This window comes from Rhinolophus sinicus, chromosome 2, assembly GCF_057876585.1.
Source record: "Rhinolophus sinicus isolate RSI-liver-muscle chromosome 2, RSI-T2T, whole genome shotgun sequence".
Classification (NCBI taxonomy): Eukaryota; Metazoa; Chordata; class Mammalia; order Chiroptera; family Rhinolophidae; genus Rhinolophus; species Rhinolophus sinicus.
This window is the reverse complement of record NC_142502.1, coordinates 89,342,609-89,359,417: the sequence shown is the minus strand read 5'-3', so window position 1 is coordinate 89,359,417 and position 16,809 is coordinate 89,342,609. Positions and strand designations below refer to the sequence as shown.

The 16,809-nt window shown below is 38.4% G+C and overlaps 1 protein-coding gene across 2 annotated transcripts in view; it reads left to right on the top strand.

Moving 5' to 3' along the window:
• Positions 1 to 16,809, top strand: part of TFAP2D (transcription factor AP-2 delta) — a 54,347-nt gene that overhangs the window by 10,477 nt on the left and 27,061 nt on the right. For both annotated transcript variants that reach the window (XM_019734607.3, XM_074333058.2), the window contains 2 exons: positions 5,059 to 5,224; positions 5,402 to 5,520. In XM_019734607.3, coding sequence (XP_019590166.1) covers positions 5,059 to 5,224; positions 5,402 to 5,520 — 285 coding nt within the window. The remainder of the gene's footprint in view (positions 1 to 5,058; positions 5,225 to 5,401; positions 5,521 to 16,809) is intronic.

Here is a 16,809-nt window from a genome sequence, read left to right as displayed (position 1 = left end):
AAAAAATCCCTGCCGTTTGTATTTCTTTCATTTGAATTGTAAACATCTGTTTGGCTGTAAGGCGAACAGAACATTTATTTTGCTCTCAAGATTTGGTCTAATTATGTCAACACCGAAGCGGCGGCGAGAGGGGCGGTGTTACGGTTGTGGAGAGGCTGCGCGCACCACCCGGCGCCGGGGAGCCCGCGGGGAAGTATTGATCGCACCTGGAGTGGGCAGGGGGCCTCTAGCCATAACCCGCTCTGTTCTTGGAGGGGGGAGGCACCCAGAGGGGACGCGTGGAGCTTAGAGGCAGCTTTAGGGGCGCCAGGGGAGCCTCGGTTCCTTGGAGAAGACCTTGGCTGTTTCCTCTGTCCTAATTGCCTGGAATGAGAAGAGGAAAAGCGCCGCCCAGGCTTCGGCGCTTAGCTTTCTATCAGGTAGCAGCACAAAAGGTGGTGGTGATGGTGGGTGTGTGGGTGTGGGGGGGGGACGGCGGGGGCGGCGGGGGAGGTGTCTTGTCGCGCTGCACAGCTCGCACCCCTTGACGTGGTAGTTGTTCAACACAATAGTGGGATTGGGTGGCCTTTACTCAGGTTGCTGAGTAGCATACATCCATTTCCTGTTGCACCTCCTCACAAGCTGGGAAAACAAGTAGAACAAGTGGGAGCACCCCCATTTTTCAGATGGGCAGACTGTGTTCCAGAGTTATGAGCTTAAGGTCGGTTGGATGGCTAGTTGGCCAGCTTCTTACTTGCAGCCCAGTACTCTTTCCACTCCCCGGAACGGTGCCTGCAGACAGAGGGCCAGACGTTTCTAACTACCTAAGACAAGAAGGGCAGTGCCCCAACCAACCCCATGCTTCTAGCGGCATGGGATCTAACAAGGTATGGCGGCTAGAGAATCTGCATCTGTGTGTTTTGTGCATGGTTTTGTCCCCCACACAGTAGTAAGTCTTAGGCTGAGTATTTCCTATAGCGATGGCAAAGTTATTCTCCTTTTTATGATAGCCACGTCCTAGACAAGGGACCGTGAACAAATAGTCTCTGATTTCTTATGCTGTTACTGTAGCTACCCATTTAACTTTGCAGCATCACTGGAAATAGGAAACCCTGTCTCCAAGTTTCAATTTTAAAAATAGGGACCCTCATAGAAGTATTGCTTCTGAGCACTACGAATGGAAAAGATGTCCTCTAGAGAAGTTTTGTACTCTAGAATACCCTGGCTATGGCCCCAGAGACACCCCTAACTGGAGCGCTGGATCTCGAATGAATATTACATGATTTCAATAAGAGCTGACAAGGAACACAGGCAAGGCACCATGAGGAATGTCAACTAGCAGCAGTGCGGATGAGTACTGTAAATGGCCGGGCATGTTTGACTCTTTCCTGACTTTCTTTCTTTGAAAGCTCATCATTGCCATCTGTAGTCTGGATCCCCTTAAAGACATCCCAACCCCTCCTAACTGTCATTCTAAATGCAAAACTCTGGTTCTGTTGACCTATTTCTCTTTTCTTCCTCCCTAAACAATAAACCACTGGGAAGAAAAATATCAGGTTCCACATGCTGCTGTAAACTCTACAAGTTGCCACATCTTTAGCCAGGACAAGAGAGTTCCCCAAGGCTGCAGCAATGCCAGGTATCAAAGCAACAGAAATTCCCTTTAAAGATGCTGTGACATAAAAAATAAAAGACTCTAGAGTTGATAGCTAATCTGAATACAAAATAAATCCTCTAGGCAATTTGTGTGTGCATAAAGCATACTCTTACTATGCAGCCTGTGTAATTTACCTAATAAATGCTTATTTGCGCATAAGCCAGAAGCCCAACCTGGATGTGAGAGAGAAAGACCCAGGGCCTGGAGAGTTAGCACTTAGCTAGGTGGCAGACCCAGTGACTTCCCTGATTTAACTCATTTTACAAAAACTATAATATTCTGCATTTCCCTAAGTTAGGTTTTTAACCCACGGTAGATTAGTAAAGATAGAAAAGATCTAAAATTGTGTCCTTCTTTCCCTTAGCAACCAGGAAAACGACCTGATATGCAAACCTTCTCTTACTCATAATAAACTTGAGACCCATTGTGTGAGATTCCTTGTAACCTCAGTGTTGTCTGACTAGTGTGCAAGAGAAGGGCCTTGGTTTATGTAAGAATACAAATTTACTTATGATTCATAGTAACCGTGGGTGGAGGCCCATTTCCAGGAGAGGGCTGTGTGAATTTTGAATATAGACGTTATTATTTCTAATATATTTTTGCTTCAAATGTCCTCACAATGACCTAAATTCTAAAGTTATTAAGTTCATGATTCTCACAATATGACACTACAACCCAAATTCATTGATAATCTAACTTACTTTCCTGTTCATCTCAACTTTTGAGAAGTCACTTAAGAGTTTATTTTTAACATGCATTTTGAATCTATAGGTACAAAGTGAGAGCATAAACAAAAGTATGGTATTTTTGATCCCAGAAATCTGGGAAAACTTCATTATTATTATATTATTATTATTATTAGAGTAGTACCCTCTTACCTGCAGTTTCACTTTGCATGGTTTCAGTTACCTGTGTTCAACCGCAGTCTGAAAATATTAAATGAAAAATTCCAGAAATAAACAATTCATAAGTTTTAAATTGCATGCCATCCTGAGTAGTGTGATGAAATCTTGTGCTGTCCCACTCAGTCCTGCCCTGGGCATAAATCCTCCCTTTGTCCAGCATATCCTATAAGCTGTAAAAGTTACCCACTCTTTAGACACTTAGTAGCCGTCTAGGTGATCAGATCGACTGTTACAGTATCACAGTGCTTGTGTTCAAGTAACCCTTACTTTATTTAATAATGGCCCCAAAATGCAAGAGCAGTGATGCTGACAATTCAGATATGCCAAAGAGAAGCAGTTAAGTGTGTGTATGTATAGGAAAAAACATAGTATATGTAGGGTTTGGTATTATCTGCGGTTTGGGGCATCCACTGAGGGTCTTGAAAGACATCCCTTATGGAAAAAAGGGGACTATTGTATGATTGTTTGTTTTAAATTTTTCTGAGAATGCTGGGTGGGGAAGTACAGGCAAATTTGTGTTTCTAGCTCCTGAGGCAGGCATTTGCATGGTTTTCCATAGTGTTGGCCACAAAATTAATGCCTAGAAAAGGATTTCAATTTGACAATTGAGATTATGGTCTCTCAGATTGCAAACTAAGTCAGGTTTCCAGGCATTAGCACCAGCAATTTAGCCAAATATACAAGACCCACCTTCTAGCCTAGAGAGGGCTGGCTGCTCTGCGGTTTTTAACATCCTCTCTTCTGTCTTTGACGGACATGCAGGGTGATCACCAGCCTCAGAATGTTTAGGGAGAAAGACGGTGGTCCCAGCACTTGCAGGGGAAAGTCAGATGACCATAGCCAGGAATTCCAGAAAGCACAGGGGCAGAAACACTTTAAGAGTAGGGCAAGGTTAGCCTGTTCTCTGCACTCAGGTCAAGAACCCCTTTGCTGGTGTAAACATCCTCCCTGGTACCTTAGCCACCATGCCCAGAATCTGAATACCAGAGACTCTACATTTCATCTGAGCTACTTAATAAAAGAGGGCAGGAGCTACCTGGGAAGTGGGCGGTGAGTCCTGGACCAGTGCTTCTCAAACTTTGATGCACACGTGAACCACCTGAAGGTCTTCTTAAAATGCAGATTCTGACTCAGAAGGTATGGGGTTGGGCCTGAGATTCTGCATTTCTCACAAGCTCCTAGGAGATGCCACTGCTGCCAGTTGAGCACTGCCCTTTGAGTAAAAAGATTTTGGACAACACTCTCCTGCCCATTTTACTTCCTCCACATAAAACTCTTTTCCCTCATAGAACTTGACCCTTTTCTGGAGATGTGTCTTAAGATCACCCTTAACTGAAGAACTCAAATGTATGCTCAGCAAATCAAACTTTGAATTTGACCTTGCCACTAAATCTCAAAAGCTCCACCCTCAGATTGCTCAGTGCTTGGGAGAGGGAGGCAGCCTTGGATCCTGGTGCTACACAGCCGCCATCTTAGCAGTGTGGATATTGGCTCAGGAATTTTGCAGTAAGAGAGGATTGGGCAGCAGGAAACTCTCCCTAACGGTAATCATTGTGGGTCCTCAAGTCTCCTTCAGCTTCCTGAGGTTAGGGAATGTACTCTGTTGTTCCTGGAGGAGAGCAAATTGGCTCAAGGAGCTTTCTGGACCGTGGAGACAGAAGGCTTCTGCTCCAGGAGCCCCGGCATGACAAAACTGCTTTGGTGACTTTGCTATTAGCAGTTATCTTTGCTCCCTGATAATAATGATGATAATAACCATCACCACAATAATATTGTTGACCACTAACATTTAATGTTACTGTTAACTATATCCTAAATCTTGTGCTGGGTTTGACTGTGTGCTGATGCTAAGGGTTAACATATGGTAGAGGCATTTGACTTATCATCCACCCTCATGGATTGGATGTTTCTGGCAGTGGGCAAATGATTTTTAGCGGTGCCTAGGAGATGAATGAATCCAGTGCCTGTAGCTGGTAGATGGATGTGGGAAAGGAGGTGATAGTTCTCAAACATTTTGGAAAAGACCTTTCAAAATGTTTATGTATATAGTAAGTCATGGACAAAATAATCCATCCATTATATGTGTGTGGGTGTGCGCGTGCATGAGCATGCACATACACACCTACACACTCACAGACAACCATGGATAAATAATACCTACCCTTTGCAAGGTTAACTAGTGGAGTCTGGCAGTTTTAATTAATTGAAGTGTTTCTTGGTACGGCTGATGTCAAAGTCAATACTTGTGGGTCCACACGACGTAAGATCCTAATTTACACTAAAATTGAAATCATACCATCATAAACATTTCTTGTATGATCTTTGAAAGACAAAACCATGAATGTTATTTGAAAGGACATCATCAGAGCAGCTTTTTGAGATGACCCAAGTCATATATCTATATATGAAAATTATGCCACGTATTCCCAAATCCTGAGTAGTGTCTTGATATTAACCCTTTCATACAGTTATCTTCTCTCACTGTCATTAACATATAATATACTTTTTCCTCCAAAGGTGGCACCTGTGTGGTCAACCCCACAGATTTGTTTTGTTCTGTCCCTGGCCGTTTGTCCCTTCTCAGTTCTACTTCCAAATACAAGGTGACCATTGCTGAGGTGAAGAGACGCCTCTCACCACCAGAATGCCTCAATGCTTCACTCTTGGGAGGCATTTTGCGAAGGTAAGCCCAAGTTGTTTCCTGGCACTGTGGGTCTTCTAACTGTCCTGATCATATTCCTCAACCCTCAGCCCTTACATCTTTTGTCCGATGTTGCATTCCCCATGTGGTCAAGTCTTCTCATCATTTTCCTCAGAATGTGAACTTTCAAAAACCTAGTTTTTATTTGTTTTTGGACAGAGCAAAATCCAAGAATGGGGGCCGCTGCCTAAGGGAGAAACTGGATAGGCTTGGCCTGAACTTGCCGGCAGGAAGACGGAAAGCAGCGAATGTGACCCTCCTCACTTCCTTAGTTGAAGGTATGGCTTTTCAGCTCTGCAAAGTAATGATGGAAGGTTAGCAATTCTTTGAAACCCAGGTTTGTTAGATTATGCTATTTCATTTTTGTCTGTACTATTAAGCAAGACAGTTAACAGTTGCAAATGAATTTCCCAATTAATCTTGACAATGATTCAATTAGACTTAGTATAAGGCTTAGATAATTCATAACATATTTAATTTACTAATCTTGGCAGTAATAGGGAAGAAGACAACAATGGAAGATTTAGGTACTTCAACACATATACCCTAAATAACAGCAACAAAAAACTGCCTGTGCTATTGTCATTTTTTATTATTGTTTATTTTAGAATTCAGATAAATCTGATTTAGCTCATTGTAATTCAGTACAACATGATATGCAGGCTAAATAATAATCCTTTATAAAGGTTTCATGGAGTCTAGGCATGATACCAAGCCTGAGAGCACATTATTTTAATCCTAGAAGACATTTCTAAGAGTGCTGTGGTGTTCCGTCGCATTATGGGTGGATAACCTGAGTCACAGAAAGGTTAAGGTTAACCAGTGGGGTAGAGACAGGTATAAATACATTCCCGGAAGTTTTTTTTTTTTTTTTTTCCAATTTCCTTTTGTTTCTTCTGTAAGAACTAAACTTTACATATTCTCATTCAATCTTCTTTTAAGAAGAGGTATTTTTAAAGATTCATTTTTAACTTTGTAGGGGAGCTTTTGAATGTCAAAGGAGAGCTCTTCCATAACCCAGAATGCTATTGTTGGCCAAGACTCACCAGAACACACTTATGACAGTTTCTTGCATTGGTTGCTTACTTGTCTATAAGGCACTGTAGGTGGTGAGAGATAAGTGAAACACAAAAATAAACATCATGCATTTTTCCATATTATCAATACATCCCATTTGCTGCACAACTTTGTGAGGTAATGTGTTCTTGATGTTTGTCTTGGCAAAATTGCTTTGGTAATTTTGCTGTTTACAGTTATCTTTGCTCTGTCCCCTACATTGTAATCATGATAACAACCACAACAATTACATTTTTGGCCACTAACATTTAATATGTGCTACTGTTACTGTGTTCTATGGCAGTGCCGTGTTTGCTAGTGTGTGCTGATACTGAAAGCTGACATATAGTAGAGGGAGTTGACTTGTCATCGACCCATATGAGTTGGGGGTTACTGGGGGAAAGTGCAAAGGAGAAGAAATGACTAATGCGTTGATTCTAAAAGGAGACAGATTTCTGCTCAATTTAAGGAAGAATATAAGTAAAATTATAGCTATTTAACAATAGAGCAAAACACTCATTCAGGATATAATGGAGTGGATTCAAGAATCATGTAGGTGGTAGGATTTGATTGGTTCTTAAACCCAACTCCACAGTAGAATCAAGGAGGTTTATTTAAAATGCCCGGGGGCATGGCCCAGGCATCTATATTCTTTTAAAACACCCCAGTGATTCGGATGTATAATGAGGTTTATAGATTTTTGATCTAAATGTTCCTTGAGATCCTTGCCACTACCTAGGATGGACTGGCTATGAATTCTCATGGAATTTGTAACCGATGTGAAAAGTAAAGGCCCAAATGAAGACCTTTCTCTGTGATGTCTGTGAATGTACTGGCCAGTACAAACTGAAGAGCCATAAACGGGTATATTCACAATTCTTCTCATTGATTTTTTATAGTACCCAAAAGCACTAGAGTATCCCGTGCGGGAATCATGGTTGGAGGCTAACAGGGAGGATGCAAGTTAAATATGTGAAATCCTAGGATGATCTCGTGGTCTTGCCATCTACTCTTTGAGCATACCTCTCCTATCACAAATGCCTCTTACTTTTACTGGATGCTTTTGAAGTCCCCCAAATATTCATGATGTAGAGAAATAAATCATTGTTGAATTTCAGGCACTTTGATGAAACTAAGGAAAAGAGATTTAGGGGCAAAGGGACCTTTTCCATCCCTGAACTATCCACTTATTACATTATGATGCTCAAACACACTGTCTTACACTTACATACACACACGTTCTAAGTTTCGTTTCTATGTGCTATGTTCTCTGATTTTTTTTTCCTATGCCATATTTTGGCATTCTTTTAAATGCTGATTGTAAACCCATTAAATTTATTTCAAGACTCTGCTGAGTCACAGGTCATGACCCACAGTTTAAAAAATTACAGGTTGGTTCTCGACTTTTTCTGACTGACTTATTCCGCTTACCATAATAATCTTAAGATCCATCTATGTTATCACAAATAGCAGTATTTCATCTTTTCTTATGTCAGAGTAGTATTCCATTGTGTATATGACTTCACTCATATGTGGTATATAAATCTGAAAGCAACAAAGGAACAAGACAAACAAAGAAACAAAAACTCATAGACACAGACAACAGTTTAATAGTTACCAGAGGGTAAGGGGGGAGGGAGGATGGTAGAGAGGTTAAAGGGAGTCAAATATATGGTGATGGAAGGAGAACTGACTCTGGGTGGTGAGCACACAATGTGTTATATAGATGATGTGTTACAGAATTGTACACTTGAAACCTATGTAATATTACTAACCATTGTCACCCCAATAAATTTAACTAAAAAAATTACAAGTTGTCTTAGGACATGAGGAGAACTCAATATTTGAAGAACAGAGACATTCTATTTAAATGAAAATAGGCTTCATTTTAACTCTTGGTGACAAGATGGGTAGTTACATTGTTGAGGACTCTCCTATTTATTTATATTCCCACATTTCAGTTGGGTTCATGGTGACAACTGATGACTTCTTTCCAGCCAGAAAGATGCCATGTACTGCATTAGGCTCATTGTCCTTGGAATCCTGTAGATGATGCCAGATGTATGCAAAATAGTGGTGACACAACTCGGAGTTATCAGCCTCTTGTCAGATTGAAATAGTTGATGCTTCTCTTCAGCACTTCAGCAGCTTCCGTCACTTCCTCCCTATGTTTTATTTTAGAATACGCTTTGCAAAGTTGGTAGTTTTTAAAACAAATATGAGGAGTTAATTATGTAGTCATTCCCACCCTTCACTCCCACCTCACTTGAAAAGAATGTTGCTGGAGGGAAGTTTTGTTCACTTTGAGTGGGGTGCTTTCCTGGCATAGTTCTGCTAAATTTGCAAAAGCTCACCTAACATTCTCAGGTAACACTAGGAGTTCTGTAAACACAGTTTACATCCTTAAACACAATTGCCTTGCCCTGCAGTTTGTAGTGACAGGTAGTCACATTCTGTTTACATATGTTTTTAAAGAACAGTATGGACAGCAAAAGGTGAAAATATGCATCAGCCATAGAAAGGGGACCATTTACAAATGTTGTGTATGATCTCAATTCACTCTTTTCAAGTTTAAACCCTTTGTCACTGTTGTTCCCTTCTTTAGTTTCAAAAAATGTAAGCTCCCAGACCATACTCTGCACGTCTTGCCTCATGTGAGCTAGTGGTACCACTTGCAAAATTTATTACCCTTGGCCTAATACCACCACCACCACCCCCAATATTATCACTTCTGAAATTTTGTCTGACTTTGGGTTCATTGCTTATCCTGACTGAGCTTCATTTCCTTAATTTACAAATAAGGATCATAATATCTGTACTATAACAGGAGCTGTTATAACTGTTAATTCCCAAGTGTTTAGTCGCTTCACACAATGGAAGCTTATTTCTCTCTCTGATGTTGGAGTTACTCGTCAGGGGCCTTCCTTCCTCTCACAGTCTCATTCAGGCACTCAGAGTCCTTCCACCTATAGCTATGCCCTCCTCTAAGTCCTAGGAGTCCTATTCATCAGCTCACATAAAGGAAAGATAGCACGATGAAATTACACAGCTTCTTACCCACTTGGCTAGGAAGTGATCCACATTACTTAAGAACTAATTCCAGAGATGGCTGTGGGGTATACTGGAAAATGTAGTCTCTAGTATGTAACAACTCTAGAGTATGTAAAGAAAAGACAAATCTTTGACTGTCGAGCACCCATTTCTGTCTTGCGTGTCTTTTGTTAGGAATAGATACATTCACATAAATATTTTGTACCATGTGGCACAGAGGCACTTAATACAGATTAGGTCCTGTCCTTTAGTACCTTCTTTCTTTCTAAACAATAGCATTATTTAATAGCAAAATTTACTCAGAATCATAAAACTTGAGCACTGGGGGAAAATGGAAGATTGAGTAATCTGAGGCACTACTAAGTCACAGCAGTTAAGAGTGTGCTTCGTGAATCAAATAAGCTTGTTTGAACTCACTTCTACCACTTGCTAGCTATGTGCTATAGGGAAATACATGTAACCTCTCTGAGCATCAGTGTCTTTATCTATAAAGTGGTGGTAATAATAGTACCCTCCTCCTAAGGTTGTTGTGAGAGTTAAATCAGAATGTCTGTAAAGCACTTAATATGGTTCCCAGCACAAACTTGGTGCTTGAGGAATTTTAGTTATCATTATTCTTAAATGGAAAAACTAAGGTGCAGTGAGATTGACTGTTTTGCACAGGATCATAAAATTGGGAGCAGAAAGGATGAGAACCCAGGTCTTCTGGTTTGCAACACCACCATTCATATTCTGCTTGAATTTGTATTTTTGGCATGGATTATGAAGAGTTACATTGCTGAACTACTCTGAATTTAACTCAAGTATAGCGGAGGGTTAGAAAGACGTTATCAATTTGTGAGCCAGTTTTTCACTGTGGGTTGGACCTCTCCGCTGCTAGGAATCCTGGGCAAGTTTTTTGAGCTTTCTCACATCCGCCAGTACAAGATTTTAAAATCCTAATGAACCCTTTGCTACTACTTAATCTGCCAAAGTTAGGATGACATTAAATTTCAGTTTGTCCCTCATTTCTGAATAATTACCAATAGTATCTCCTGTATTTTCAACAGAGTATCAATTTAGTCAGTCAGTTATAAGATTGCCCTGTGAAACCTTTTCTTTCCAATCCAGCCACACCAACCAAATGGAGAAAGGAATGTTATCACTTGGTGCTATTTCCCCCTTTTCTTTAATACTGAGCCATGCAATTGCATTTTCCAGGAAACGAGGGAAAAGAGCAACTGACTTGGCAATGAATTCTTTCCTATAGATCAGGTAAAGAGAGTGTAGGTGTATCAAGTTTGCTAGATATGTGATCAGTCCATGGCTTTATACTTTAGATGGAGGGATTGTTCACTGCTTGAGGCTTGTAGGAGTGAAACACTAAAATTCTTTGCCAAGTATTACTGTGTTTTCCCAAAAATAAGACCTAGCTGGACAATCAGCTCTAATGTGTCTTTTGGAGCAAAAATTAGTATATGACCCCGTCTTATTTTAGTATAAGACTGGGTTCATATCATATCATATCATATCATATCATATCATATCATACTGGGTCTTATGTTAATTTTTGGTCCAAAAGATGCATTAGAGCTGATTGTCCGGCTAGGTCTTATTTTCGGGGAAACACGGTAGTAATAACACATGCGCAGGGTACGCTCAGCAGTGGTTGCTCTCCTCATAGGATTGAAGACAAAGCTGATCGTCTCGTTGCCTTTACATGGGTACCACAATGGGTTTTTATGGATGTGTGCAGCTTAAGGCTAGCCTCCAGGGACTCATGGCATTTGTAGGTCTCAAAGGACTATCATCTCCAAATAACTCCTCCACTGGCCATTCCAGCCATCACTTTCCCACATTATTCCTCCTTTGGGATATAAAGGTTTTCAGCTTTCTTCTAAAACTGCCCATGATATAAAAAGGATAATACATTGCTCTTTGTCATAATAACTAATTTGTGATGGCTTTAGTCAGACAGTCACCTGGAAAAGCCCAATCATTCGGGGACCCTGGTATTCCCTTTTGCACACAAACACTCTGGCAGTGAGTTTTGCATTTCAGAGCTGCCAGTGGAATTGAGTTCACTGAAGTAAATGTTAGTAGAGCCTTTTTTTTTTTTCAGATGAATAGGTATTGTCTTATCTGTAAATTTCTTATTCTAAGTCATGGAATAGTTTCTATCTGAGAGGCTATATTTGATAATTGGTAATTAGGTAACAATTAGATATTGCTCTCTAATATCTAACAACTAGTATTTATCAGAATTTTCAGTAATTGGTCGCAGTGAAACAGAGGTTATATCATACAATATTATGGACAAATAGACACCATCTTAGAAAACAACATCTTAAATCATTTGCTTACTTCCTAATATTACTTCCCTGGTCTGCATCTATTATTTCATTCACTTTTAGGGGGAAAAGGTGTTGACATGTCGAGGCAGAGGAAATAGGTTACTACACATATACCTTTGTCTATGTACTTGGGGTACATAGACAAAGCCTCAAATTTCTACTATTAATGGAGGTTGTAAATTTTAAATCTCATCAGCAGTGGGCGTATGATAGTACTTCCTTGTACTCTAGCCCGAACAGGGTGTTATCAATTTTTTTATCCTTGCTAATTTGATTGGTTAAAGAAAATAGGTTACTTTTATTATGAATGAGGTTGAATTATGTGTATTCTTAGGAAAATGTTATGAGCTTTTCTGTCTGTTCATTTAACTTGTCCTTGTGGGGTTAAGTTTTATATTTTTCCCATTGATTAGTAAGTATTCATTATATATCAGGAAAATTGGTTATATGTTCCTGACATGAGTTGCAAAGCACCCCACCCCTGGCTTTGGTTTGTTTCTTTGTGGTTATGAGGTTTTTTTTGTGTGTGTATTTGCTTATTTGTTCAGGTCTATGTCCTGCAGAACTTTTTGATATTAATATAATCATATTTCTCATGTATTTTATTCCATGGCTTTTAGTTTTTATTATAATACTTTAAAAGGCTTTTTTTAATTCCAAGATTATAATTTTCCCATCTTATAATTACTTTGTGGTTCTATTTTTTATATTTAAATCTTGGATCCAGCTGGACTCTTTTTTTGTTGTCAGATATATGGTATAGATCCAATTTTATTTGTTGTTTTTTTTCCAGATGGTCACCCAGTTGTCCTAACACCTTTCATTGATAATCCATCTTTTCCCAACTAGTGTGAAAAGCCAAATTCACCTGGTATTAAATCGCCTTATACAGATATACTTTTTCAATAGACTGATGACTTTGTTTCCCTAATGATGCTCTCTCTACTTCTACCACCACATTTCCTTTTTTTGTTTGTTTTTTTGTTTCTAGAGTTTATACTATACTGTGTTTCCCTGAAAATAAGACCAGGTCTTATATTAATTTTTGTTCCAAAAGACATGTTACGGCTTATGTTCAGGGGTTGTCATCTTGAAAAATCATGCTAGGGCTTATTTTCTGATTAGGTCTTATTTTCGGGAAAACATGATATCATATGGCAGAACTCATCATGCAAGAGCCCAGATAGAGGCCTTTATAGTTTAATATTAACTCTGTAATGACTGCCTTCCCTTTGTATACTCCACGGAATCTTTATATTTGGGGAAGATATAGTTAATCTTTACATAATACTTTCCCTTCACTTTAGGGCAGTGGTTCTCAACCCAGGCTTCAGATTACTGCAGGGGCTTTCAAAAAATGCAGAGGCCTTGGCTCCAGAGATTAATTGATATGGGATGGAACCCAGATTTAACAAAAAAAACACACACAAAAAAAAACCACAAAACTCCCAGGTTATGGAAGCAGAAAAACACTACCTTCAACTGTAGTCTATTTTGTGAAGTGGCTCTACTTGATGTTTTATTCTTTCTAGCAATTCTCTTTTGCTCTAGTTTTTCACTATAGTCTTTGGGAAGAGTGGCTTACAAGATGATTGTTCTAATTAACCAATGAAATATTTGAAAGCTTTTTCATTTAACAAATGTTTACTGAGTACTTATTATGAATTAGGTGCTGTGCTGAGTGCAGAGTATGGAATGGCGAATAAAGCTACCACTTTGAAAAACAATGTTGGTGTTTAAACAAAATTGTCACTGAGCTACAGAACTACCACTTTATAAGGCACCGATCTATATCATAGATTGTATGATATATAGTGTCGTAGAGTACATTTCTTTCAGAATAGTTTGGGAAACTCTACCAAATGTATTAACTTTGTCCTGCAGCTCTAGGGTTTACTATAGTTTGACATCATTATTTAATGTACATAATATCTTATCCGGGTTTGAAAATATTCTCAAATTTGCTTTCTAATAGGTACTTCTTAGAATAATCCCAGAGATAGAATTGAATGTGCTATATCCCCAGACATGTAAATGATTGAAATCATAGATATGTGACTGGAATTTAACACATATGTATTGTTGCTTTTATTTAATGACTTTTGGTATTGTAACACTAAGTTAAACCTAAATTGTTCGTAAGGCAGTATTGTTACAGTAACAATTGGTAAGACTTATCTAATGAATAATATAAAATATCCTTTAGTACAAATTAGTTTTAGATATTAATATTTAGTTGTCTAAAGTACACTATCCCCTAAAATACAAGAATTTTAAAGGAAGGAAAAATACTTAATGACCATATAAAAGGTTGAACATCAGTTATACTTATTTCTATTTAAAAATACATTTAGATCTACTTATGGTAAAATAGTGTGGGAACCTAGACTCTCAGTGAAAGGAGCAATCAACTTTTCTCAGAAAACATTTTTTCCGTTAACTTTCTATTTCTGGGATGCATCAGTAATTGCCATTTAAATTTTTTCTAATGTTTTCCCGTTTTGCTTTTGAGTGTGAAAAATGAATGCCCTGAAACCAGGGAGCAAATTCTCCTTTTATGTTCTTCCCATATTCTGTAATTTTACTTGTGCTGACTTTTTAAGAGAGTTACTCAATATGAGTCATCAACTGCTGCTGCTCCTATTGAAAAATTGAATATCCTTTTGTGGTTTCCTACATTTTGGAAGTAGGGAGGTGGCACTACTTGGCATATAGGGCCTAAAGCCTCCTACTTAGAATACTCCTGACTAAGCACTAACACTACACCCCAAAACATCCATGTATCCCTGTGCTGAAGTAGTAATTCTTGAAATGACATGAAATACAGTGGGTGTACTTACCAAAGTTAGTGTATTGCTTCAGTTGTGTAGAAACAAGAGTGGGTGGGGGGACTGGTTTGTCAAGTGGCACAATGCACTGACATAAAGAAATAGTTCAAATCTATTCTGAAGGGAAAAAAAGAAAGAACTAGGGCATCCTGCCTCATTTGTACAGAAATGAGATGGAGGCAGCCATATTTGCTGTGGAAATAGAAGGGAAAATATTTCCAGTCCTTCACGGATCCCTCTTTTCACTACAGGTTATAGCCCCTGCTTGTTGTGCACATGGGCATTTTGTCCCACCAGAGACAGAGGCTGCTAGAACTTTATTTTCACACATCAGTCATATTCCCTGCAGGTTTTTGTATATGCTTTGCTGATCCTAAAATTTCTATTTTTCTTAAACCTGTTGATTCTAAAGTATCTGCTGTACAGGATTTAACTACAGATGTGTCATCGTTATGGAATATCATGTGTATTTTAATTCATGTATCCATTTATTCATTCATTCTTGTGTCCTCACACACAAAGCTTTTGTGGCATGATAATACACATTTTAACGACATATCAAAGTGTCTTCACTTGCCACTTCTTTTGATGTAGCATTGCTATACATCCAGTAACAATGTTACATTGCAAGCAGGAGAAAGCAGTAAACAGAACTTAGGGAAGGAAGGATCTGGCTGTCAGTATAAATGTAAATAGCAGCTGTTCCATTCAAACTGTTTTTAAAACGACCACAACCACACGGTGAGAGCTTTGCATGAAATGGACCAGATCCTCAAGAATCAGGTTTTAGCACAAAGTTTAAGAGACATGCTGCCATCTTCCTGTTGGCACTGTTTCATTTTTCCCACTATAGCACATATAGTAGATGGGCAGGGGAAAAAATATATATAATATTATAGATATAAAATATATATAATATACATTATATTTTATGCATATTATATATTATTAATATATATTATATGTAATATATATTATATATTATGTGTATCTGTAATATATAATATATATAGTCTGTTAAATTGTTATTTAAAGCTCTGTTTCTGTAATATTGCAGTATGCAGATATATCAATATATATAACGTGACATACTGTATGAAGATGACACAATCACTGGTGTTATTGTGTTACTTGTGTCATCAGAGGCTCACCGGATGTCCAAGAGAGAACTCAACTCACAGCAGAGGTGACTGGGTTCTTGTCTTCATGCATTAATATTAACTAGCTTATTTTGTATATTTATTTTGTGTATCTATAGACTTTTCCTCCTTCTCTATAGTAATATTAACCATTTTTATTTCTTCCTGGTATTAATTCATCCACTACTCTGTTATTCTATGAGTATAAGGCAGGATCAAATCCATTACTTCTTAGATGGTTACTTTGGCCAATCACCACACAAGCATCATATGATATGGTCATCAAGCCTGACTTTTTAAAAAATTTTTTAATGGCAAAATTTGATTGACCTTCTGGCTGTTGGATCACCTCTCCTTGATTACCACCTTCTCCTCCTTTGTACTTATGTAAACATTTTATCTCTAACACTCATTTGATACTTATAATATAATACTTTATATAAAATGTCAAAATAGTGTCAATAAACATGTATGGATTATATATAATGCTTATATAGGTACAATATAAATGATAAAGTACTACTAAGATGTTGCTGCTACTACTAGTATTGGTATGATTGTCACCTTCCTAGAAACAGGGAGGATCTCTGGTGCCTTTTTATTTCCCCCATTACTCCTGCCTAGCACTACACCTTGAACAAAGTAGGTGCTCAATATACATGTAGTGAAACCTTACTTTTAAAAATTTGTAATGGTCAAGTAAGAGTTGGCTTGATTGAGCTTTAAAAGCACTGTTTTGTTTTTTTTCCAGACAGAAACCCATCACCAAATCTGACTTTGCTGATAAACCATTTTTACCCCATTTCTCAAAAATTTACTTGGTTTTAAGATTTTGTAAAAGAACAACAGTTATTTATGATGTTCTTGTACTTTAAAAGCATCACATATTTTATAATGTACTTAAGAAGCGTTGTAAGTCGTGCTAACGGGTACTAAAGCGGACCAGAAAGCCTGATAATGTTAGTACTGCAGTTATGTAATACACTCTCTTTAGCAACATAATGATATGAAATTGATACAATTTATTTATCTCCCTTTCCAAAGTGTTCCTTTTTTATTTTTAATTATTTGGACCCTCTGCCGATATTATGATGGGTTCTTGGAAAAGATAGCTGAATATTTCAGATATGCTGAGAACAGGCTGTAGATTGAACAGCAAC